A 27,749-nucleotide genomic window follows, 5' to 3' on the forward strand; every position below is an offset into this window, starting at 1 on the left:
ATCTAGCAATTTTATATGCAACTTAAGTGTGTATACAAAGCAAGAATAAAATTCCTTTTCTAATATATTTTACATATACTGTAGGTTTAAATTAAGACATACAGGGTGTGACAGTGATTTCTGGGATTTTAAAAGTATTATCAAGAGTAAGTGATTTACTTATTATTTACTTAAAACACACAAGAGCACACAGTAAACATTAAAGCATTTAGTTTTCAAAACTCAAAAAAACAAAACAAATTTGTTTCAGTTCAAATAAAAATAACATCTTTTAGATGACCACCATCCCTACGTATGCACTCAAAAAGTCTTCTGCTAACATCACTCACTACCTGTAGCAGCATCTCCACAGGAATTTCCCTAATAAGAGAAATTTTGCTCGCTAATGTATCTTGACAAATGGAAGTGGGCTTTGTCACTTATCAGTAAATTGTTAACCTGATTCTGGTTTCCATTAATCAACTGTAGAAGTGTCTGGCAAAACTGAAGTCTGTTTTCACAGTCCTGCTCCTGTAGAGCTTGAACAATATGAATCTTGTAGGCATGGAAATGATCTTTATGTTAAGATCCTTTGAATGCTGTGGTCTGAAAACCCAATTGCCAGAGAATGACAATGTGCAGAATGGTGGGGACTATGTTTAATGGCCTCTCTCAATGCCGCTATTTTCTCGGATGTTTGCACTGTTTTTTCACTACCATCTCTCTTACTTACTGTCGAACCAGTAGCTTTGTACCCAGTTCTCGATGGCATCGGCTGAAGGAATAGCTTTATTACCATGAATCTTGAACTTCCCTCAAAATTCAAACTGAAAGAAGATCAATGATGAATCTTGAATTTTCTTCAAAATTCATGCTGAGTGATCATGTAACTGTTGCCGTTTTTATAAAATGCCTTTACAGCATTAGCACATTGCACTCCTGTTCATTTTTACTAAAAATGCTTTAAAGTTTTTTACAATTTGGCAGTAGAATCATTCTTCCCAATCCTGCCAAATTGTCTGATTACCTGCCACAGCTTGTACTGTACTGTATTTTTTAAATGGAGAAAAAGAAAAAAATAATAATAACTTAATCTAAAAGCATCCTACATCAAATATAATTATCTTTCTTGGTAATAATTGATAAAATGAATTAATCAAGATATAAACCTTTTTTTTTTTAAATTTAAAAATCACATCAAATTCAATAACATCAATACATCTAAAAATCTTAATAAAGGAATGGGGTAAAAAAATATATCTTACTTCAGCTTTTTCATCACTTTCTAATGTTGCTGTCTGTAGCAGAGCTAAAAGTGTTTCTTTTGATGTAGCTTGCTTACAGCTTTCTAAAATAATAATAATAATAATAATAATAATAATAATAATAATAATAATAATAAAAGAAATATAAAATGAATATATGCATAAAGCAGTACTTTCCCACTAGTGGGAATGAAGACAAACATAAGCACTATGAACAAATATTTTTAGTATCACACCATATGAAAGATCTTACACTGGAACCCTGTGAATCAGTGTCAATTTCTGTTTCTTGATTTTCATTTCTCTTGATCATAGTTAATTTTTTGCACACAAACCAAAATGGTATCACAATTTGGCAATTGCTAAATGATGAAGAAACTCCAATCAAACTGCTTGAAAATAGAGGATTTATTTGCAAAGAAAATCTTTGACCAATAACCACCAAACAAAATTATGTTTTAACTCAACACAAAAAAAGCACTGCCACTGGAAAAAGGAAGAATTTTAAACTCCTATATGGTTTAAATAATACTCCAACTCTATCCTTACTGCTGTTTGATTTACATACTGATAATATAAAGAATCAAAAGTGAAATTAATTTTTAAAATGCACTTTCAAAGAGATATGTGCATATATGATATCTGACCTTTATATTAAAATCAGCAGAAGCAGGAAAATCACTGAAATTAACAAATGCACAGTCCAAAATCTATGTTAGTGAGTGAATGATTTCTTCTACTTCTGATTCTTCTGCTCATATTTTAAAGGCTGCTATTGAGAGAAAGATCACAGATGGAAATATTTTTTCAGACTTTCAGGAAAGCATGTAAGACCAATGAATTGTGAGCTGCTGGCTATGAAGATTTCATTGTAAATAGTTCATAATTTCATGGTCCTGAATATTGTCTGTTATATCCAAACAGCTGAGCATTTACGGGGCAGTAAAGTGGCAGAATAAAAGTCTTACAATCATTACTTACCATCAATTACAGTCTTAATTAATTGAGTTTACATTACCTCATAGGCATTCAAAAACCGACATGCTCTCTTTTATGATAAATAACATTTAAAATTTCTTGTCTGCTGCTGTATTTTTTTTCCTTCACCCATTCTCATTAGAAAAAATAAATTAATATTTCATGGCATGAGCTTTCCCATTCTTACATTTACTATTATCAATGTTAATATTAGCTCACTTGTGAGCATTTGGTCCAGCATTCCCCACCAGTTTGAAAAGTACCTATAAAGAACTATACTTTAGATGCAACAAAATATCTGCATTATAATACATTATTTGCAGCAAATGAGATTTGACTTTTATTACCTTCAGAGCAAAATTAATGATATGGCAATGATATTCTAGAAAAATAGGCTGACCATGATATCTGTATTAAATCAAATAAAGTAAAAATATTTAAACAAACAAAGTAAAATTACATAAATTAGATGTAATAACAGCTTTATATACATTAATTTCCCTATTTTTAAATTTAAATGATTAAACTACATTATTACATTTTAGTATTTTAATAGATGATACAACTCACTAAGAGCAAAGTATAAGCTCAATACTGGAAAACGTCATCTGTTGTCGTCTTCTTCATGAATTTCATGGAAGAATAGTTGCAGAGCCTCAGGGGGGCTGGACTTCAAACTTCCACCCCAATTTTGAGGGACAGCACCCGGGTCGGGGTGGGGGGCGAGGGACTACAATCACTCTCCTCTTCTACCAAACCACATGAAAGGACTTTCGGTTCGCCACATATTTAGAGTGTCTTCATGCTGCAAAGATACTAAACATTTACAAACACCCATGCATTCTCTGGGATTCAAATCTGGGCCCTTCAGTACTGCAGTAGGCTCCTCGGCTCCTCTAATCACCATACTGTTACTGCTGTTTCTACAAAATTTCAAAGGGTTCACTATAAACTACATGTGCCTTTTAGACATTTAATCAGTTGCTATCATTAAATACTATTAGTCCTTTGGAGGCTTTCAGTCTTTCCACAGAAAATGCTCTGTAGGCATGGAACAGCAACATGGTAACTTCGTGACAAACTTTTCCATAGATCTGCTGTAAATGAAAGGAAGAGGGATGATCACGATTATTTTTCCTTTCTGAATACAAGCTATCATCAATTCTAATGATTTTGTTGTGTCCATAAATTTTAACTTTAAGATAAGATAATGAAGTAATAGAGCATGTAATCCAAAAATATTTTCTTTTCTTTTTTACAAAAATGAACACTGCATAGTCATTTCGGCTTCAAATGGTATTTTAATCTCATGAGGTGGTCATTAGAAATTTTCATTGTGATGAATATCTCTTTTTCTGGAGAAACAGGATAGTCATTTGTTCATCTTTTGGCTATTCCAAATTGTAAAATCAATTTCAGTTATTAATAAATAATAATAAAAAAAACATGGTTCAGCAAGCAATGGTTTTAAAGGCATAGCTGCCACCCAAAGAAGCCCAAACAAACTGATGACACTAGGTACCAATGACATATGCCAGAAAAAAAAAAAGCCCAAACAAACTGATGACACTAGGTACCAATGACATATGCCAGAAAAAAAAAGCCCCAAACTTTGATGAAAAAGTACTACTATTTTAACTTTGATTTAACATTTAGCATTACAATATAAAAATATTTATCCAAAGTATTTGAATACATTTAGCATATTAATCATAAAAATTATAAGCAAAAATTAAGCATGTTAAGAGTTTCTTTTCAATTTATGAACAGTTAAAAATATTAATATTGTTATCATTATATGATCATAATACCTTAAGAGTACAAAAACAATCTTTCATTTGAATGTGAAGGAAAAGTAATAATATTTTCTCATCTTCATTCTTACATGAAAGAGAACTTATGAACATTTATTATTAAAATGAACACTGATTCAACCCTTGATTTGTTTATCAACTGAATTAATAATACGTAAAAATTATATTTAATCCTTTTTTTAAATTTAATACAATACATCCTTCAATCTATTTAGTAAATAAAATTTTAATAAACATATAAGAAGTTTTTTCCCCTACTTAGGTCTAACACTAGTTTTCTTCCCTTAGCCTATGTTTATTCATATCTCTCTTTCTCACTGCCACCAGCACTACATGATATCTGTAGACTCTTTTCGTGCTTATATTTTTGCAAATTTTAATACCTGATTTCTTTTTATTTTACAGCAATAAATGAGAAGAGACTACAAACAACTGCCTGACATTTTTAAGAATCTGATACTGTTAGACTAAATATTTGTGTGCTAAGGTCCTCCTGTCCAAATTTTCCTTAAGTCTTGCAAAGAATTTCCATCATACTTATTGGGAAGGGGGATATCCACAAATAAGCACAGTTGAAAGTTTAAACTCACATACTTCAAGGATTGGCTACATTCTGAAGCCCACCAGTGGCCATGTGGGTAAGACCAGATACTTTGACCTGGCTTAGGTTCAAACCCAGCCAAACTGACTGGCTGTATGGTTGGTTTTTCCAATGTATAATGTGAAAATTTCCCTCAGAAAGAAGTTCATAAAGGCACCTCTGTTCTCAGGCAGATAGCTCTTGTGACCTTGACTTTTTTTTTTTTTTTTGTTGTTGTTGTTGCAAAATGTTTAAAAAGCCCCAAAGTCAGTTTTATTTAGTAATCAAAAGTCAATGCAGATTAAAAATTTCAGAACATTAGAAATTTAACGCACTTTCAATAAATAGTGAACTTAAACGTGTAGATAACTGTATGCTGGCAAACAGTTCTAATAACTAGAAGATTAGAACAAGGCAAATCTAGAAAACAGCATATCTACATTTAAATGAGAAACAGACTAACAAATTTTTGAGATTTTTTCGATTCAGCTGGCAGATTTATAAATATCTAATAAGAATCTCCATTCAATACAGCATCCAAAAATTTCCTAAAATTACCTGAACTAGAATCCATATATCGGCGTCGCCACATAAATTCACAAAAATAAGAATAAAAAATAGCCTACATAGTTCCGGACTGTCTGGAAAATGGCTACTAAGTAAACCTTCATTTACACACCAGTCAATTAATGCACTTTTCCCCTTTCGTTCCAAATCGTACAGAAACTTAAAATTAATCTTACTACATTCAGCCATTCTACCGTCTAAACAATGAAACAAGCAATGTACTTCCTAACCAACACACACCACAAAATGCCTTATAAGTACATACCATGATTCAAAATTTCCCGGAATAATGCAAACGATTACGTCATACTAGGGTTTCCATAACATTCAATTACTCAGGTTACCATAAATGAAACAACAACTTTGCGATAATACAAGGGGTACCTTAACGTCAACTCTAACCCGTTGGGCGATATATGTGCAAAGTCATTACCAGTTTCAGTGTTTTTAAATTTCTAAAAAATTTTATTCACTTAAAACCTAGTAGAATATCTTAACGGCTGAGTCGTAACTGCTAGGAATTCTTTTTTTTCGTCGACTTTAGAATTTTGGAACAGTCCAACATTTTTGTAGTTATAGTCATGTTTGTTTACAAGACCCTTGAACACTAATGGCGAAAATTCCTAAAACCTGACAGCAGTACTCATTAGTAGCTCAAAGAAGATATCAGTTTCTGGATTTTAAAATTTACATTTTTTTACTCATTATTCTTCAATAAAAAGGTTTGATATTATTTATAATAAAATATGCAATTAAAACTTCTGGTACATTTTGATTATAAGCTCTGTGAAAAATCAAAACTGTGAACTAGCGAAGAGTATTTTTTACCTATCTTTATGCTCGTAACTACTATTCTGTTCATAAATAATAAAAAGGAGCATTGTGTCAGAAATAAAAAATTTTAGGAAACAATTTAAAAATCTGTATGACTGATATTTACATTTTTACAGTCTGTGGTTACTATTCAGGGTTATCAAAAGTACTCAAACATGTGTGGTACATGTATGCATGATATAGATATTGTATACATATTAAAAGATATGCCAAAAAAATCACAGTTCGGTTAGAGTACAGAAAAGGATACTCCTTGTATTATCGCAAAGTTGTTTCATTTATCATCAAGGAGTTTTTCATTTATGGTAGCCTGAGTAGTTGAATGTTATGGAAACCCTATTATGACAAAATGGATTGCATGATTATAGTAAAATGACTGAATGTGGTAAGATTAATTTGAAGTTTCTGTACGACTTGGAAAGAAAGGAGAAAAGAGCATTACTTGACTGGTGTGTAAAATGAATGTTCACTTAGCAGGCCATTATTAGGTGTCCTGTTTATAGGAAGGAAATGCGTATGGTCGAATGTCGGAAATGCATACGGTCGAATTTAGCTACAGAGGATATTTTTGACACTTAATTTTGTGAATTTATGTGCCGATGCCAGTATACAGATTCTAGTTCAGATAATTTTAGAAAGTTTTTGGATGGTGTGAAGGAATTTTGACTGAAGTCAGGAAAATTTCTAAATAAGGTAAGTGGATTTTTCTGTTGTGTAGTGCTAAGATGAATTTCCTTTTTTATGCTATTTCATTGTTTGATTTAAAATGTAGTTTATTAAGATTACATATTTTTTGTTGGCTGCTCCTTTCACTTTTTAAGGGAAAATAGATCAATGTGTACATGGACAAAGGGAGAGCGCAATGACAAGTTTGTGCAATTCTCTGATGTTTTTTTTTTAAGTGAAAATGGGTCGATGTGTACATGGACACAGAGTTTGTGCAATTCTTTGAATTGTTATTTTGACTTTGAGTAGCAGTTATTTTTGGTGCAAAAATCATCACTATACAAAGCCAAAATAGCAAAAGAATTGCACAAACTCGGTATCCATGTACCGCCAAAAATCGCAAATTATCACCAAGGGGCAGCAGTACATATATTTTTACCTTTTTAGAATTTAGATAAGCACTTGGCAACAAAATTTTAGACCCACAGGGATTGCAAAATGTCTAGCACTGGCCTTGAATAAGCCTTAAGTATTTATTCAGAACTTAGATAAAGAAGCCTTAACCATATGTCGGAAATAGTCAGCAACACGTGACAGAAGAAAGACAAAACTCAGCGAAGCAACATGTATTTAGCTTTCAAATCTCATGATACATCAGCAATTATATGTAGATAGCAAATGGTAGCTAAGCTTTATGATGATAGCCATGATTTTGAAGGCGTTTAAATATCACAAACAAAAGGCAAAATTTTCTTCTTAATAAAATTTGTAAATAAGTGTGGAAAAACAGTAATAAATGAAGATGACATAACAGAAGTTTTTCATTCTGATGACAATGCCAAATCATCAAACACCTAACAGTAGTGGCATAGCTAGGGTGGGACAAGGGGTACATCTGTCCCTGGGCACAGCAACCAGGGGGCGCCAAATTCATGTTACAAAATTTAAAATGAAATGCTTTCCATTCTTGGTACTCCGAAAGGGGTGCAAAATCTTCAGTTGTCTCCGGGTGCTGAAAACCATAGCTATTCCTCTGCCTAACAGACGGCAAAGTACATAGTATGGTTCTAAATCCTGAAAATATTGCTACCAATAAACAGTGAAGTGACAAAGGGGCTGATGGGAATGAAAAAATTTCGATTGACAATTTAGTAGGAGTTCTTGAATTTGACAATTTAGCAGTAGTTCTTGAAGTGGCAGTTACAAGACTTAAAAATGGAACTTTGTAAAAGAACAAGAAATAATGTTTCATGTATAGAATTACACAGAAAGTATTAACACACACACACACACCAAAAAAAAAAAAAAAAAAAAAAAGTAGCAAATTAAACAACCTACACTGGGAAAAAATGCTTAATAAAACTAATAAAAAAAATACTCCAATTTTTTTTTTTTTTTTTTGTAAATTTATACAGTCAAAAGTCGTTAAACCGGACCTCAAAGCTACAAACATTCTGCGCGAAATACTTTTACGCATGCGCGTTTAATGTATAACGGACAGTATAAGCTAAGCTAAAATTATCTAATTATCTATTTCAGTTAATGTTGCAGATTGCATTGTTCCATAATCTTCGAATTGGATCTGGCTTATTATTTTTTGCAGACTGTTAGAGCAATTTTATAAAAGTAAGCTTGAACTTTCGATTATGTCAAATAGAATTTCCGATGCTGGAGTTGTCAAAGGATCTGCAAGGCAAAAGCATGTTTCGATGTCCATTAAACAAAAAGTGGAACTGCTGCAAAAAATGGATAAAGGCATGAAGAAAGTGACAGAGAGGTTATTTGTTTCTCTAACCATTCCGAAATCTGTTTATCAATTTCATGCTGCTCTGCGGAAGGGGGGGGGAATGTTGCGACGCGCAATGAACTGGAAGTTGATCTGTCAGCACTATCCTCATCTTCGGACCTCAAAGCTACAAACTTTAGGGGGGGGGAATGTTGCGATGCGCAATGAACTGGAAGTTGATCTGTCAGCACTATCCTCATCATCGTACCTCAAAGCTACAAACTTTCTGCGCATGCGTCAATGCATAATGCTTTTATGCATACACATAATACGTTTACGCATGCGCGTTTAATGTATAACGGACGGTATAAGCTAAGCTAAGATTATCTAATTATCTATTTCAGTTAATGTTGCAGATTGCGTTGTTCCATAATCTTCGAATTGGATCCGGCTTATTATTTTTTGCAGACTGTTAGAGCAATTTTATAAAAGTAAGCTTGAACTTTCGATTATGTCAAATAGAATTTCCGATGCTGGAGCTGTCAAAGGATCTGCAAGGCAAAAACATGTTTCAATGTCCATTAAACAAAAAGTGGAACTGCTGCAAAAAATGGATAAAGGCATGAAGAAAGTGACAGAGAGGTGATTTGTTTCTATAAACATTCTGAAATCTGTTTATCAATTTCATGCTGCTCTGCGGAAGGGGGGGAATGTTGCGACGCGCAATGAACTGGAAGTTGATCTGTCAGCACTATCCTCATCTTCATTACAGATGTTTTTATTTTATTCGGCTTATAATTCCTCACTAAATGTAGTGTTTCATCTCGATGTACTCCTATATAATTTAAATCAATTTCCTCGTCATTATAAATATCATGAATACACATCAATTAGTTTTCTGGTTGCAATTTTCTAATTTCGACTATGCGTAATGTTTTTATGCATGTACACGTTGAAAGAAATGTTTAATAAAGTAAACAAATAAATATTAAGCTTTTTTTTTTTTTTTTTTTTTGTAAATTTTGATACCCTTTAGATCATAATTGCTCTTTATTTCATAAATTCTGGTTTAATATTTTTAATTTTATAATTTCTACATGCCATCTTACCAGATTTAAACTGATGATCTATAATCCGGAATCACTGAAGTCTCGGCGAGTCCGGATTAAAGACTTTTGACTGTATTCACTAAAAGTCATAAATACTTCATTATTTCATAAACCACAAATACATATTTTTAATTTTATAATTACTACATCCAATCTTACTAGATTTAAACTGATGATCTAATATTTGGCAAAAATCTCAAATCCAGAATCACCGAAGTTATAATAAGTCCAGATCTTGGATTTTGTACTCTATACATACTTAGAGAATAAATATTTAAATTATTTCCTTAACTTGATAACATGATAAGCACCTATTTTTTTCTTTTTCTCTAATAAGCTATCTCTTAACTCCAAAGCTATTTTATGAGTCTCTTCTAACTGGTTACGATGTTCCTCAATAATTGGCTTCTTGGACATATTATATTCAGATATGCTTCGATTGCTAGCCAACAGCATTTCCTTTTCTGCTTCTATGTCCTTTACCTATAACATAAAATAAAAATCAGTACAGTTTGAAATAAATTTCAGCAATTATACTCAATTTTTTAAAAGTAATTGTAGGAAAATATAGCTTATTTTAAACCTTTTAGTGCATCATCTCTCCTCCTTGAAATATTTATTTAGTTTAGTTCTTATTTTAATGTAATATAGTAGTTACTTCTACTTCTTTTTCTTGCTGCCACTGTTTGCATTGAGAATGGACTGTTTCAACCTAATTAAGATGCAAAAACGAAAGTGATGTTACGTCATCTGGAAAGCCGATTCGTGCTGATAGCTGATTGGTTGCCGTGAGATGACATCATGCCTACTTCTGCTATAAGTATCTAGCGTCGCTCTTACTCAACCCTTCTAGTTCCTGCTTTCCTGGCACTTGAGTGAGCGGTTTCCAGCCCCTTCAGAAGGATGCATGCAGTCCGGTGAATAAAGTGCCTTGGTTCCGGTTTGCGGGATGGCTGTTCCTGAATAAAGTTCCTTGGTGCCTGTCCGCGGGATGATTGTGTCGGAATGAGTTCCTTGGTTCACATCCATAAGATGATTGTTCCAGATTAAAGTTCCTTGGTTCCAGAGGCTACCATATGAGTGACTGCTGTGGGCGGCATCCATGTTCTTCAATAAAGGCGGCAATTAAAAATACGTGAGCGGCGATTCCTTGTGCAAACGGAGTTAGGCTGGTTTTAAGTGTTTTCAAGAACTTGATTTAAATTTCAGGTGTTTTTCTTGACCATTGATTATGGACTTATTGTATGTGTAGCCAGCTTCATTTTTAGGCCGCTTAATTACTGTTTAGGACATTTTATTTGTATTGAATGCCAGTGTTTTGGAGACCAGGTAAAAATATTATTTGATGAATGATGGTTATATTATATTTTTCCTAAGACTCTGATATTGTTGAAATTTATTTTCTGTGTTTTTATTCTTTATTATATTGTTAATAAATTGGTTAAGTTCAAAATCTTTTATTGTCTTCAATGTCTGCACAACATATGTCAGGGAGCTTTTATTGCTACTACTGCTAAATGTTTAATTTCTTTAAACTTTACTTTAGCATCATTTTGGTTATGGGCCACCAGCTCCTGAGTTATTTTTAGTCCAGACTTTTGAAGTTTAAAGTTAATTTAGGACTTAAGAGATTGGGGGGCGGTTTTTGTTAAAATTCAAATATGGCTACTGTTAGTGTCATGCATAATATTGCTAAACTTGATGCATGTAATTATTTTACATGGTCCAAAGATATTAAGTTTGTCTTGAATGAAAAAAATGCATGGTCAAAGGTATTGAAAAATGTCCTGATTTAAATGATGTTAAGGGTATTACAAACGAAATTATAGCCGACTATTAAAATAGAAGTCGATTGGCATTATCTTTAATTTATATGAATGTAAGCCCTGAATATAGAAACTTGATACGTGAAATTGATTACCCGGTAGTGGCATCTAATACGCTTGCCAAATACTTCCAGCCAGATTATTGATCTAGACATATCCTTGTTTTCCTAGATATGTCCTTGTTTTCAGAGTTCTTAAATTGTAAAATTAAGCCAAATGAAGGTATTAGTTTCTTTTCTTCTAGGTTAAAACGCATAACTGAACAGTTAGCTGATATTAATCAGGCTGTAAGAGATGTATACATATGTTTTCAGTTTCTTAGGTTCCTTCCAGATAAATATGATCAAGTAGTTCAGAATGTTTTGAGTTGGCCAGATGAAAAGTTCATATTTAAAAATGTTCAACTTGAAATACTAGCAGAGGAAACGCGTCTTGGTTTAAGAGATAGATAGGGAAAATTTCAATAAGACTATAGAAGTCCAAAGTACTCACTGTGAACACAAATTTAAGCAGATTAAAGGGCTTAAGTGTTATAAATGTGGCTGTCCAGGTCATATTAAAAAATACTGTAGAATGAAAGGTAATCTTTCCAGATCACCCTCACCTGCTTCTTCTGTTTCCTCAGCTGTATCTAGTAGTAATAAAACATCTCCTAAGTGTAAGAATAAACCCAAGTTTAGTAAAAGTAAAAATAATTCCCATGCTCAGTCCCATGTTATAGCTCAAGCTAATGTTAACAATTTGGAGGAAAATGATGATAGTTGGATTTTTGATACGCCTGCATCTCATCATTTTTGTAAAAATCGTGAATTGTTTGATACTTTTTCTCCTGTGAAAAATGAGAATATGCTAATAGCTATTGATGGGGTAACTTTTCCAATTCATGGAAAGGGTACTGTTAAAATGAAATTTGGGGATACGGTTTTGCTTAAAGATGTGTTATACTCATCTGAACTGAGACGAAATTTAATATCTGGACCTAGAGTAGATATCAATGGAGCAAGATTTTATGGTAAAAATGGGCAAATTAAAGTTACTGATGATGAAAATTCAACTTTGTACAAGGCTAAGTTGATAGGAAGTAACTATCATGTATTCCCGAAAATAGTCAAAAAGGGGGGCAAATCTGTAAAATTTGAGGCATCCACAGTTCAGCATAATAATAGTGAATTATGGCATGGTCGGTTTGGTCATATAAATTATGATACTATTGTCAGGACTAGTAAGAGACATTCAGTTCGAGGTCTTCCTGTGTTAAAGCACTCACCTAATTTGTTTTGTGAACATTGCCAAATCAATAAGCAAAGACAAATCTCCTATAGACCCTTAGAAGGTATTCAAATAAAGAGACTGCTTGAAAGGGTTTTTTCTGATGTGTGGGGACCTATTAGCATTCCAGGTAGGAATAGTGAACGTTACTTCATTTCCTTTATTGACAAATATTCTCGTTACGTGTACCCCACTGTGGAGAAAAGTCAGGTGTTTGAAGTATTTGAAAGGCATATAGCACGTGCGGAAAGATCTTTGAACCTTAGATTGAAATACTTTAGGACTGACAATGGGCGAGAATATGATAATGATCAATTCAGGTTGATATTGTAATAAAAATGGTGTAAAGCACGAATTTACAGATGTATACACTCCAGAACAGAATGGAGTTTGTGAGAGATTTAATCAGACAGGTCTCAACAATGTACGTGCAATCTCACATGATAGTGGAATGAGTTCCGAATTTTGGTCAGATGCAGTAATGTATTTTGCATATTCATTTAATAGAATTTGTCATAAGGGCCAAGATAAAACCCCATTCGAATTGTACACTAAGCGGAAACCATCAGTACGTCACCTTAAGGCATTTGGAATGATTGCCTATGTGGGAATTCCAAAGGCTAAAAGGAATTCTAAGCTTGATCCAAAGGCAACGAAGGGCCGATTGATTGGGTACAGTGTACGAACCAAAGGGTACAAGATTTAGTTGGAAAATGAGCAAAAGGTAGTAGAAACCCTAAATGCTACTTTTAAAGAGTCAATTGGAATGCAGAAAAGTGGCGGTGGAGCTGTACTGGGCACCCTTCCTGATTTCGAATCTGAAGAAAGGGTAGAGTTCCAATCTAATGATACTCCAGTTGGCTATTTTCCTGAAATAGAGGAAAGAACCGATACCAATGTACCTTCTACAATTGGCACTGACACTCAATCTACATTGAGACAAGTAACTTGGCTTCGTAAACCTGTTCCAAGGCCAGACGGCACTCGTACAGATGTGTATTATTTTGAGAGGGTGTCTAATCAAAGACTACGATCACCAAATGATGTAGAAAGGTATTGCACTGAACATAATATTCAGTATGATCCTACCTTGTTTGATTTCAAGGGAAGCAATACTTATAGTGGTGAAATCGACCCAACTGGAACTCCTTCAACGTCATATACCCGAGATAGCTGACTTAAGGTTTCAATTCCAAACACTTATAGCCAGGCAATGAAATCCACAGAAAAGCTTAAATGGATAGAGGCAATGGAAGAGGAAATGGCCAACATACGAAAGCATAAGGTATGGCATCTTGTTCCACTTCCTAAAGACAAGACTCCACTAGGTTGCAGGTGGATTTTGGATTTTCAACATTAAACGTGACGAATTTGGAAACATTGTTTGTTTTAAAGCTCGTTTAGTGGCTCAGGGTTATCAGCAAATTAAATACGATACCTATGATGAAACCTACTCGCCTGTAGTCAACTTTTCAGTAATAAGGCTCTTTTTCTCCCTTTTAGTTGCACACCTTGGATGGGCAAATATACAATGCGACGTAAAAAGTGCCTATCTCTATGCTCCTTTATCAGAGGAAATTTACATGTCCCAACCTCAGGGTTTTGTAGAGCGAGATAAAGAAACTTTTGTATGTCGTTTAGATAGAGCCTTGTATGGTTTGCATCAGAGTGGGCGATTATGGTACTACGAGTTGGATAGAACACTATGTAACGTAGGGTTTATCAAGTTTGAGTGGTGCAACTGTGTCTATCGTTTTAAAGATTTTGTCATTCTGTTGGTTTATGTTGATGATATAGTTGTGTTTGGGAAAAGTGAAGTTGAGGCCAAAAGGATATTAAAAGTCCTGAGTTCACATTTTGATTTGAAAATTTTTGGTAAAACAAGAAAGCTTTTGGGTGTGGAATTTGAATATGAGAACAATAGTGTTTTAATTCATCAGCAATCATATATAGAAGACATAGTTGATCGATTCAAGTCTTTTAAAATACAAATTACTTCCCTTCCAATAGTTAAAGGTGTGAAATACTCAAAGTCTCAAAGTCCCAGTACACAAGAAGGAACGACTGAAATGATGAATTATCCTTATAGAAATGTTTTGGGATGTCTCTCGTTTCTTTGCAATCCTACTCGTCCGGATATAGCTTATGCTGTTAGTATATTTTCTCAGTTCCAAAGCAATCCTGGTAAGTTTCAATGGGAAGGATTACTTAAACTTTTAGGGTACGTTTCCAATACCAGACAGCACAAACTTAAACTGGTATGCAAGGAACTGAAGCTCAATATATATTCAGATTCGGATTTTGCTTCAAGCAGGGACGATATGGTGTCTATTGGTGGATAAATAGCTTTGTTGGGAAAATCTCCTGTATCTTGGCGTACATTTAAAGAAAGGGGAGTGAGTTTGTCTACTATGGAGGCTGAATTTATCTCCATGACTGAATCAGCAAAAGAATTAGTTTGGTTTAAAAACATTTTGGATGAATGCATTCAGTTTAAAATTGCAAGTAACTATGTTTCGAGGCCAATATTATTTGCTGATAACATGGCTGCTATATGTTTTACAAAATCACCCATTGAAAACTCAAGGACAAAACATATAGATGTGAAAATATTTTTCATTCGTGATCTATTGAACAGGGAAATTTCTGATTTAAAATATGTTCCAAGTAAAGATAATCTGGCTGATCCCATGACAAAACTCCTGACTAAGCATAACCTGATAAGATTTTGTGGAACGATTTTCTTATGAAATTTGTTTTTGTGTGTATTTATATTAAAAGTTTTATTTATGTGAGAATAATATGTTATAAGTCATATTATGATGGACATTAGGTAAATGTAAAACTGTATAGCGTAGAATGTTGTATGATTGACCAGGGCCCTGGGTAAATGTATTGAGTGTATGATCATATATATATGTCTTTGTATTGTTTTGTAACATGTTGGACTTTCTTGCTACGGTACAATTTTTGAATAATGGGATAAGATGTTCCCAAAGGAAATTTTTTCCTTAAAAATTTCTGAATTGAAGAAATTGTGATATTTATTTATTCTTGATTTGAATTTTGTAAAGATACTGGCATTCGGTTTTTATTTCAGGTCGGAGATGATGATGTGGGGGGCATTTGTTGGAAAATATAGCTTATTTTAAACCTTTTAGTGCATCATCTCTCCTCCTTGAAATATTTATTTAGTTTAGTTCTTATTTTAATGTAATATAGTAGTTACTTCTACTTCTTTTTCTTGCTGCCACTGTTTGCATTGAGAATGGACTGTTTCAACCTAATTAAGATGCAAAAACGAAAGTGATGTTACGTCATCTGGAAAGCCGATTCGTGCCGATAGCTGATTGGTTGCCGTGAGATGACATCATGCCTACTTCTGCTATAAGTATCTAGCGTCGCTCTTACTCAACCCTTCTAGTTCCTGCTTTCCTGGCACTTGAGTGAGCGGTTTCCAGCCCCTTCAGAAGGATGCATGCAGTCCGGTGAATAAAGTGCCTTGGTTCCGGTTTGCGGGATGGCTGTTCCTGAATAAAGTTCCTTGGTGCCTGTCCGCGGGATGATTGTGTCGGAATGAGTTCCTTGGTTCATATCCATAAGATGATTGTTCCAGAATAAAGTTCCTTGGTTCCAGAGGCTACCATATGAGTGACTGCTGTGGGTGGCATCCATGTTCTTCAATAAAGGCGGCAATTAAAAACGTGAGCGGCGATTCCTTGTGCAAACGGAGTTTGGCCGGTTTTAAGTGTTTTCAAGAACCTGATTTAAATTTCAGGTGTTTTTCTTGACCATTGATTATGGACTTATTGAATGTGTAGCCAGCTTCATTTTTAGGCCGCTTAATTACTGTTTAGGACATTTTATTTGTATTGAATGCCAGTGTTTTGGAGACCAGGTAAAAATATTATTTGATGAATGATGGTTATATTATATTTTTCCTAAGACTCTGATATTGTTGAAATTTATTTTCTGTGTTTTTATTCTTTATTATATTGTTAATAAATTGGTTAAGTTCAAAATCTTTTATTGTCTTCAATGTCTGGACAACATATCTCAGGGAGCTTTTATTGCTACTACTGCTAAATGTTTAATTTCTTTAAACTTTAAACTTTGCTTTAGCATCAGTAATCTTTCAATAAGGATACAAAAATAAAGATAACCTGTTTTAAATCATGAACCATTGATTCTGATTTTTCATCATTATTCAAAATGTCCTTTAGTTCATCAGCATTCAAATGTTTTAGCAATCCAGTAAGATGGCTGTAATCAGGAGTAAAGAGAGATGTTGTGGAATTCATCATTCTGCAACAAAAAGTATCTATTATAAATATTATTATAAAACTATCTATTAGAAATATTACTATAAAGCATACAAAAAAGCATGTACCTTAAATGGACACAATGTTTGTTATGAACACAAAATAATAAAAACTAAAAAAAGTGTTTAACATTTGAGACAAATAACAGACTATGATGATGGAATACTACAGAGGGCTGATAAATTACCTTAAAAGTTCTTCAGAATACTTACTGATTATCTCATGGTTACAGCATGTGGCCCAAAATGCTGTTTTTAGCATATTTTCGTGCCAAAAACATCATTTTGAAAAATGAAAATAGTAACCCACGCATGTGCGTACCAAATATACACTGTGTGGAAAAAAAAAAAAAAAAAAAAGAGGGGCAGTTCTATATGTCCCGTTCAATGGGGCCGATTGGCGAAATTTAAAACGACGACTCGGAAGCATGACTTGGGAAATTTATTAGAGTTATATATAGTATTGTTCTAATATAGGTATTTTTACAAAAAATAGTACTTTTTCTGAAATGACATGCCAATTTTTTTCCATATTTCGATTTTACGACTCAAATTATGCCAAATTGTGAAGTTTTTCAAAAATCACACAAGAAGTTTTTAAAAAAATTAGCTCTCAAAAATTCAGCTACTCAATGTTGATTGAATTTGACATATATTTATTAACATCTCATTTTTTTATTAAACTTACATGATTCCTTCTTCCAGAATTTGAAATTTAGGCTTAATCCAAATATAATTTTTTATGATTTATTTTTAAAATTTGTATTTAAAAATCTTTTTTATAAATTTGTTGAAAACATTTTTGTATTATGAACTATAAAATTTTTTATATCATCTTAAATTAGATGTATTTCTAGGCATGCTTGCAAAAAAATTTTTTTTAATCAAAATTTTCTAAGATATACACGAATATCATACTGGCATATTTTCAAATTTGGCATACTTATTATAAGCGATAATAAGGAAAATGCGGCTCAAGCGCTTTGTTAAAATTAGTTGAAAGAATGAATGATGGACCTTTTTTCTGCTCGTGCATCAATAAAAAAAAAAGAAATGAAGTAAGTTGCTATTAATTAAGAATTTCGCCACGTGAATGCAAGCTTGGTGCGAGTTGCAAAACATTTGCCAAGAAAATTTTTTAATTTCTCCATTAATTTCGCAGTAAATTTTACAAAATTTAATATTTAGGCATAATTTGAGTCATAGAATCAAAAAATGGAAAAAAAAAATTGGCATGTTATTTCAGAAAAAATGATTTTGTGTCAAAATGCCTATATTAGAACAATGCTATATATAAATCTGATATATATCCCAAGTCATGCTTTCGAGACATGAAAAATGCTATTTGAATTTCGTCAATTGGCGCAGTAGAACAGGAGATACTGAACTGTCCCATTTTTTTTTCCCCAGTGTATTTAAATTGATGTAATTTAATTGCTTTATATTCACCCATTACCGTCAAAAGTCGTTAATTTGGACACGCAAACTCCGGAATGATCTACAATCCGTACCTCAAAGCTACAAACTTTCTGCGCATGCATCTACACTTTACGGCTGCGAATATGCGTGTGCGCATGCGCAAAATATGTTTACGAATGCGCGTTTAATGTATAATGGACGGTATAAGCTAAGCTAAAATTATCTAATTCAGTTAATGTTGCAGATTGCATTGTTCCTTAATCTTGGTATTGGATCGGGCTTATTATTTTTTGCAGACTGTTATGGTAATTTTATAAAAGTAAGCTTGAACTTTCGATTATGTCAAATAGAATTTCTGATCTATATTTGCTAATATGTAAAGGATCTACAAAGCGAAAGTATGTTTCGAAGTCCATTAAACAAAAAGTGGAATTGCTGCAAAAAATGGATAAATGCATATCCTTTGTTTATCTAACCATTCCGAAATCTGTTTATCAATTTCACGCTGCTATGCGGCAGACAATGGATTGGAAGTTGATCTGTCAGCACTATCCTTATCTTCAGGGCAGATGTTTTTATTTTATTTGGGTTATAATTCCTTACTAAATGTAGTATTTCATCTAGATGTACTCCATCTTTGATATGATTTAAATCACATTCCTCGTCATTATAATTCCCTTCCGATAGCGAAGAAAGTGACACAGAGGTTATTGAAAACGAAAAAATTTTGATTGACAAATTAGTCTGGATTCTCGACACAGCAACTATAGGACTTGAACAGCGGAACTTTGTAACTGAACAAGAAATTATGTCTGTTTATAGAATTAAAGAGAAAGTATTATAACATAAAAAATGAAGCAACTTAAAAAACTTACATTGAAAGAAATGTTTAATAAAGTAAACAAATAAATATTAAGTTTTTTTTTTTTAAATTTTGATACCCTTTAGATTATAATTGTTCTTTATTTCATAAATTATGGTTTCATATTTTTAATTTTATAATTTCTACATGCCATCTTACCAGATTTAAATTGATGATCTATAATCCGGAATCGCCAAAGTCCCAATGAGTCCGGATTAACGACTTTTGACTGTATTTTCATGACTGTAGGAATGCAGATATCAGCCATTTAGATTTTTATTTATTCTATTCTCTTAAAAGTCCTATTTCTAATAGAAAGCTTCTTTTTATCATTATTTATGAATAGTGCAGTACTTATAATGCCATACAGATAGCCAAAGAAATAGTTTTCTTTTTTAATTCAGAGAATTTTGACTGCAGGTAATCAGAAAGTAACGTTTTCAATTAAAGGATGTGATTATGTACATGATTTATACATGTTCTTTTCATAATACTAGCACTATTGCAAATGTAAAATTAATAAGTTATATTACAGCACAATCTTCTGAGAACTCTATTTAAACAATACTGCTCGGGATAGCTAATGTAAATTTAACTGCAACAAACTAACTGACAAGAATACTAATAATAAACAGTACATAAGTATTAGCCTGCCGAATGTGAATGCTAGTTATAATCCAGCCAGAAAAGATGAATATCCTGCCAAAGTCATCAGCAATCCCTCCTATGGGATACTGAAGAAACTAATACTTAAAATTAATATTTAACTAGCTTCCCTTTTTCCCTTCATTAAATGCTATAATGGATTTCTACTATTTTGTTAAGTTTTGTCAGCCATATACACATACTTTATTTTGATAGTAGGATTGCATAACTTATACAGTCAAAAGTCGTTAATTCGGACACCCATAATCCGGAATGATCTATAATCCGGACCTCAAAGCTACAAACTTTCTGCGCATGCGTCGCTTTGACGCATGCGCAGAAAGTTTAATTTGCGTGTGCACGTGCGCAAAATACGCTTACGAATGCACGTTTAATGTATAACGGTCGGGATAAGCTAAGCTAAAATTAACTAATTATCTATTTCAGTTAATGTTGCAGATTGCGTTGTTCCTTAATCTTCGAATTGGATCCGGCTTATTATTTTTTGCAGACTGTTAGAGCAATTTTATAAAAGTAAGCTTGAACTTTTGATTATTTGAAATAGAATTTCCGATATATATTTACTAATATGTAAAGGATATACAAAGCGAAAGTATCTTTCGGAGTCCATTAAACAAAAAGTGGAATTGCTGCAAAAAATGGATAAAGGCATATCCTTTGTTTATCTAAACTTTAACGTTTGTTTATCTAAACTTTGTTTATCTTTAATGCTGCGGAGCCCAATGAATTGGAAGTTGATCTGTCAACACTATCCTTATCTTAAGAGCAGATGTTTTTATTTTATTTGACTTTTAATTGCTTACTAAATGTGGTATTTCCTCTCGATGTACTCCGTCTTTGATATGATTTAAATCAAATGCCTCGTTATTATAATTCGCTTCCGATAGCGAAGAAAGTGACAGAGGTTATTGAAAACGAAAAAATTTCGATTGACAAATTAGTCGGTATTCTCGACACAGCAATTATAGGACTTGAACAGCGGAACTTTGTAACTGAACAAGAAATTATGTCTGTTTATGGAATTAAAGAGAATGTATTATCACAAAAAAACGAAGCAACTTAAACAACTTACATTGAAAGAAATGTTTAATAAAGTAAACAAATAAATATTAAGCTTTTTTTTTTGTAAATTTTGATACACTTTAGATCATAATTGCTCATTATTTTATAAATTACGGTTTCATATTTTTAATTTTATAATTTCCGCATGCCATCTTACCAGATTTAAACTAATGATCTATAATCCGAAAAAAATCGATAATCTGGAATCACCGAAGTCCCGATGAGTTCGGATTAAAGACTTTTGACTGTAATAATAATAATCTACAATTCTGTAGGGGACAGGTCCTAAATTTTAAAAATCTTTTATTTTCAGGGTGGGGGGATAATAGTTAATTTAAATCTTTTTCCTAAAAACAACAGTTGGTTTATTGAGACTTAACTTAGTTTACATCAAACAAAAGTGCAGTTGTTTTGAGTGTTTTGTTATGCCTCGCTCATCTATAATTGGCACTAAATTGTCCTGCTTGTCAGTAGTTTCATGGCCAATGGGATAAAACACCAAGTATCTAATAAACTAATATATTTTTACCCAATAAAAACTGTAACTTAACTCTGCAAGTAATAGGTCGATGATCGCCAATATTTTTTTATGAAATGAACCATTCCTTTCCAGCATGCTATTTTTTAAAGTCGAAGTTCTGATTAAAAAAAAAAAAAAAAACGGTAGGCAGTCTAATTAGGCCTAGAGAACTACGCAAGTAAAATTTTGTGAAGATAGCACTTATCGTTTTAATTCTGTGGCTCACTGATTGAATAGAGCTTCGAAAAAAGAGCTGAAACGAGCATCGTTGTCAATGAATTGACCGATGAGATGTGGAGAAATAAAGAATACAGACTCTCAGTTGTCCTAAATTATCGGTGAGCCCAGTCTGGGCACACCTATGGTTCGTCGTTTGATTTTAGGCAATATTTCCAGGAAAAAATTTAAAACTAATATAGAATAAGAAGATTAGCATACAGCCAAAAAAAATAACATAGAAATTTCTTTTCAAACAATTTATTTTATACCCTAAAAAAAATCTGGAAGATTTCTTTGAAAAACGAGTGTCTTAAAAAACTAAACATGGCTAAAATATATGGACTGGTTTAAGTTGAGCTGCCATCTACTATAAATAAAGAAGGTTCAGAGTAACCTATAAATCCTTTTTTATGTAATTTTTCTGTGCATAAAGAAGAAAAGTTTTAGGTGTGTTCAGACCGGACACGCTGTGCCGCAAAGGGTTAATAACCACTATTTTGCAAAACGATAATTTGTACACTGCTCTTCAAAATTAAAGGATAATCTGAAAAATACACTCATTGATTAAAGTTTTCAATTAATGTATAATGGCGAAATTGTTTATGTGAACTACTTGCAAAACTAGATTTCTAGTACAGAAAATATGCTATTAGGTGACTCGTAACATGTTGCTGAATGGATGCAAGTTTGATTCCAGGTGTGTAGTTTCGTTTAGAGTTAATGTGGTTTCCAAGAATGATCAATATTTATTAATTATGGCTCATTGGCATCATTTAAATGAAGGGCAAAAGTGGCAGTTAATGGTAGAAACCAAGGGAGAACAACCCAAATGGGAATCACTCAAGATTTGAATTCTCTCAAAGTGTCACATCAGGAAGTTGAACTGATTTTTAAGCAGTGAATATTCATAAGAAATTTGTATTAGATATTCAGAAAATGAAATGCACAACATAGGTCAATAAGCGTCGCACTTGAAAAAAGAAATAGGTGAGAAAAGGTAGGTAAAATGAGCTAAAATGCAAGTCTGGATAAAATGGAACGTACTCTTCACAGAATAATTTACCAGTTTGAAATTTAATATATGGAGAATAATTAATTAGTAATTTTGGTTAATCTTTGGATTATGGTAACTTGCCGATTTTTCGGCGAAAATTTGGTGACCAACCCTGCTACAGCAACTTGCTAGTTTTTGTTTAGACGCCATTTTGTTTTCACGAAGTAAAGGCTTTTTTTTTTTTTTTTTTTTTTTTTTTTTATACTCAACATTTTTTTCCAACAATCTGCTAGCGGAATTAAGCTTATGCTAGAACTTTTATGGAACTAAAGTGCTTAATCGTGACGAAGATTAGGTGCGAAATTGGGAGAAAGTGCAGAATCGCAAACTGCTTGCCGCGTTTTTAAGAATTGCACATACACGGTATCCATGTACACGTCGACCTATTTTCACTTAAAAAAACATTCCAGAATTGCACAAAAATGGCATTGTACACACTCTTGACTTTATCCATGTACACTGCTAAATTCCTAGATAGTAACCTTAATTGCCTTACCAAAATGTCGCCAAACTACCTGTTACCATATTCCACAGATTAGCCGTAATTTTAATTAATAATACAGTTAATCTCATAAGTTTAGGTAATGAATGGGAAGCACTTCCGCAAAGGATCCGTTAAATGTAAACATCGCCAAACATGGCGATAAAAGTCGAAGCTGGTAACCCGGCGAATTGGTATGTTGGAGGTAGCAACCTGGTTTGCTTTTAGACAGAGAATATTTCTCGTCTGTTCGGGGCTCCATTTTACCGCTGGCTAGGCAGGGGTGTGTGAATATAACACGGCTTTTTAGAATAATATGGCTGTGTTCTTACGTAATTTTTAAAACACGCAGAACCACAGGATTCCTAAAATATTATGATTAACGTGGGCCGCAATAATATACGCTTTAAATAATTAAGTTTTTATTTTAATTACTGTTACTTTGATTTGAATACTTTTTACCTAAAGTAATAAGAATTAAATCAGTTTTCATGCTTAAAAATTTGATATATTTTAATGCATTTTTAAAAATTACTTTTCAGAGGATGCTAGGTGTTTATATACAATAGATGATTAGAATGAAAAAAAAAAAAATTATTGGTTCTCTGAGATGACAAAATACGTTTATGTATTCCCAGGGGGCATCAAAATTAGTAAACCACTGCTTTGAGTAATTAATCAAAGTTTGAATTAATCTTGAAAGATAACAAGATGTATAATGTTTATTCTAGTTTTATTTACAATGCTACTTTAAAAAATTTGAATATTATTGAAGATACTTGGCATAGTGAAATTTATTATGAAAAAGACAGTTGTTTCAAAATAAAATATTTTAAGCTATCAGCAAGTAAATTCAAAAAACAACTTTGAAAAATTGCTTGTGTAAAATGAATGTTTTAAATGTATTATTTAGTAATTAATCTATTAAATGTACAGTAGCACTAATTATTAAACATAATTTTGAGAATATCGACAAGCAAAGCACTTAATGAAAAAAACACTTTTTACTAAAAATATTAGTATTCTGTATGAATGACAGAGAATATATATAATGAATACCATGGCCAAATACCTATATAAAGAAAAAGAAAGAAAAAAACAAACAACAACAACAACAAAAAAAAAAAAAAAAAAAAAGTAGTATTCTCTACCTTGACACTTGCAAAAGTAATGCTGCTATGCAACACATAGTTAATTTCTGATTACATGATACTGCATGCATTTTCTTCAGATTTTTCCTACAACTGATATTGAATACTGGTAGTTTGATCTGGTTTCATATCATGGTTAAAGGGCTGGCTGCATGGTTGATTTTTCTAGTTTTCCTCATATGTAATGCAAATACAAGCCAGTTTCCCTTAGAAAAATCAAAAACTGTATGTGTGAAGTGTAAAACAAATTTGTCAAGAACACTGTGAAATAGAAGCTTCATGTATAAACTAAAAAATATCTAATTCTTTTTGAGCCTAATTGATTTGAAAATTAATTATGTAACTCATTGTCCATGTAATAATTCTGCATAATTTGGATTATAATTGCATTACAAAATAAAAAAACACAAATTTCTCATAGAAATCAATGATTCCTAGTCATCTGAAGAAAATGTAAGTAGTTTTATTTGTTATTAATTTTAAAATTAACATTATTTTTGAGTTATTTTATATAATAAATGTTGCAATTAATACAGAATGCATTATCTTACTGAATTGTAATAATATGTTTCATTCGTATGTCATTTAATTGCGACGGGCGTTCTCCTGTTAAATAATACAGCGTGCGTTCTCCCGGGTTAACTATACACCGCTAAATGTCATTATCAACCTACTTATTTTACTTCTATATGCTAAATATCTTATAACTTGACTTGTACACCGCTAAAATCATGACTTCCATATGATAAATATCTTGCAACTTAACTGCACACCGCTAACATAGCCGTGGTGAGATTGGCGAATAAATACGCATCAACGCCTTTGCGGAAGAAAACCCGGTTTAATCCTAGTATCCGGTGCACACGGGATTTGGCTACTTTTGGCGACTTTTATGATGAGCAGTAAAAACGGGACATATACTATGAGTAGTAAACGGATCATTCAAAGAATATATACAGTTAAACATAGTATATACTATGTCTATAGCATTCAAAGAATATATATAGTTATACATAGTATGTACTATGTAGTGATAGTGTATACTATATACATAGACGTTCTTTGGGTCATTTTTGGTGTTGGCGATAATTTTCAAAATCGCGCAGAGGCTGCACCGTATACTAGGATTTTACCCTATTAATGTTTAAAAGCAAATACTAATTCTTAATTACTATCTTTGAAAAATTCTTCTATTTGATTTTATCATGTCCAGCTGTATATTATTGTGTATGTCAAAAACAAATTATGGAAAATATGATAAATTTTGTTGTTTGTATATATAACATTCATTTCCTTCATTGGGTTTTCAGTAAAATCCTAGCATATGGTGCAGCCTTGGCGCGATTTTGAAAATTATCGCTAACACAAAAAATGACTCAAAGAACGTCTATGTATATACTGTACACTACATACACACATATATGTCAAGAGATGGTCCCGGGTAAAAACGGGAAGCACTTCAGCAGAGAACCCGGTAAATGTAAACATCGCCAACTTTGGCGATAATAGTTCAAACCTGGTAACACAGCGGATTTATCCTATTCACTTGTTCGAAGTTTGCAACCATTCCTCTTGGGTTCATTTTGTTGAATTATCACTGTCGTTCGCATTTGCGTTGTTCGCATTTATATTATTCTTCTCTTATTTATTATTATTTTTTCTGAATTTTTTAACAACAAATGGATAGAAATATTTTCGTAGATAGATGCCGGTTCTCAGTTCGGGATGAAAGGAAGAAAATACGGCGGGAGGGGTGAATGCTAATTTGTAACACGGCTGTTCACGTTGTGTTCTTAATTATTAACAGTTCTAAGAACCAGCAATTTAAATAACTAAGAAATGCTTTTATTTTTATTATTGGTTATTGTCATCTAAAATGAGAATAAATAAATTTTCTGGCTTAAATTTTAACAATATATTGCTAATGCTTTTCTAACAATAACCTTTCAGAGGATGGCTGGTGTGACATAATCAGATGATTAAATTGAAATAAAAAATATTATTGATTATCTAAGATGACAGAATAGTTTGATGCATCACAATGGTCATCAAAATTAGCAAACCACTGCTGGTGTAAGGAATATATTGTTTTCTGTATTAACTGGAATTTAAGACAAATTTTTTTTCGTTTATCACGTTTAACCGGTTAATTTCAGTACATTAATACTAATTTATATTTTTCAAATGAATTTTTATTTCCGTTATAAATGCTTATATATTGTCTTATACTTAATATATTCTTTTCTGTGCTAACTTGAATTTAATACAAATTTATTTAGTATATCACGTTTGACTAGTTAGTTTTACATCTACATGCTTATTATCTGTGAATTTTTACTACCATATGCTTAATATATTGTTTTGTCTGCTAACTTGAATTTACATGCACTAAAAATCACGTTTGCGGCTCGGCTCAGTGCCGATGAAACGCGAGCTTGGCGTGTAAAAATGCAACGGCGCCAACGGGTTCTTTCCCGAAGCGCCAACGGGTTCTCTGCGGATGAAAACCCTAAAAAAGTAGATATGGTTACTATTTTACAATCAGGCATTTACTCCATATTTGCTTTTTAATCCAACAATGTTTCATAATCATTCATTTCTCAATATTCAAGACTTGAATATTTAAAATGATCTAAAATCCCAATAAATTAGAATAATTGATTGCCCATGGACAGATGGCTGAAGGTAAAATTCATTCAACTGAGTAATTTGAAGCTTAATTATGTAGCTCACTTAGAATTTTGAAGAGAAACAAAAACACACTAGAATTAAAAACAAAACATATCAATAGCATATGAAAAAATAGTGAAATATAACATTAGTAAGTGAATTTTTAATTACCAACGGTACATACTTTGATATAATCAGAGGGTAAGTTAATAAAATGATTTTAAATCTGAAACTTGATAAAAATTTTAAAAACGAAACAAATAATGCAGATATTTATGCCTGTTTCTTAAATGATACTCATGAACACCGATAGAAATAATTAAAAACCATACAATGTCAAACAAATATGACTATTTTAAACATTAGTTTTAAATCCTAAATAACGAATCACATATTGCATCACGAATTTCTGATAACTGAAATCTATCATCTGACAGACAGACAGACAGACAAAGTAGACAGATGTCAAGGCGGTTAGAATACATGGAGATGCCCTGCGAGCAGTCCAAGTGAAGCCAAAAAGGGGGGAAAAGCATGCCCTTAGTAGTCGTGGCTTTAGAAAGATTGACGAGCTCTTCAGCCAATGAGGCAGAACCTAGCCACACCCAGTTTCGTAAATTAAAGACCGTGAAATCTTCGCGCGCTTTTTCCTTCACTTTTTCCCGCCATTTCATTTTATTTCTACATTTTCTATCATCTTGTAGACGGCTG

At 32.5% G+C, this 27,749-nt stretch overlaps 1 protein-coding gene across 2 annotated transcripts in view; it reads right to left on the bottom strand.

Annotated features, from left to right (window-relative positions):
* LOC118180374 (vacuolar protein sorting-associated protein 37C-like) overlaps window positions 1-27,499 on the bottom strand; it is a 73,924-nt gene extending 46,425 nt beyond the window's left edge. The window contains exons 1-4 of one of the 2 annotated variants that reach the window (XM_085813579.1): window positions 27,210-27,499; window positions 16,777-16,918; window positions 9,830-10,001; window positions 1,245-1,327 (exon numbers count right to left, since the gene is read on the bottom strand). In XM_085813579.1, coding sequence (XP_085669705.1) covers window positions 1,245-1,327; window positions 9,830-10,001; window positions 16,777-16,917 — 396 coding nt within the window. In that variant the 5' untranslated portion in view covers window position 16,918; window positions 27,210-27,499. The remainder of the gene's footprint in view (window positions 1-1,244; window positions 1,328-9,829; window positions 10,002-16,776; window positions 16,919-27,209) is intronic. The other variant, XM_085813578.1, reaches the window with a different exon arrangement.
* Window positions 27,500-27,749: the final 250 nt, after the last annotated feature.

The sequence above is a fragment of the Stegodyphus dumicola genome, chromosome 3 (assembly GCF_044657685.1).
Source record: "Stegodyphus dumicola isolate Sdum_Otavi_A_Nest chromosome 3, ASM4465768v1".
Classification (NCBI taxonomy): Eukaryota; Metazoa; Arthropoda; class Arachnida; order Araneae; family Eresidae; genus Stegodyphus; species Stegodyphus dumicola.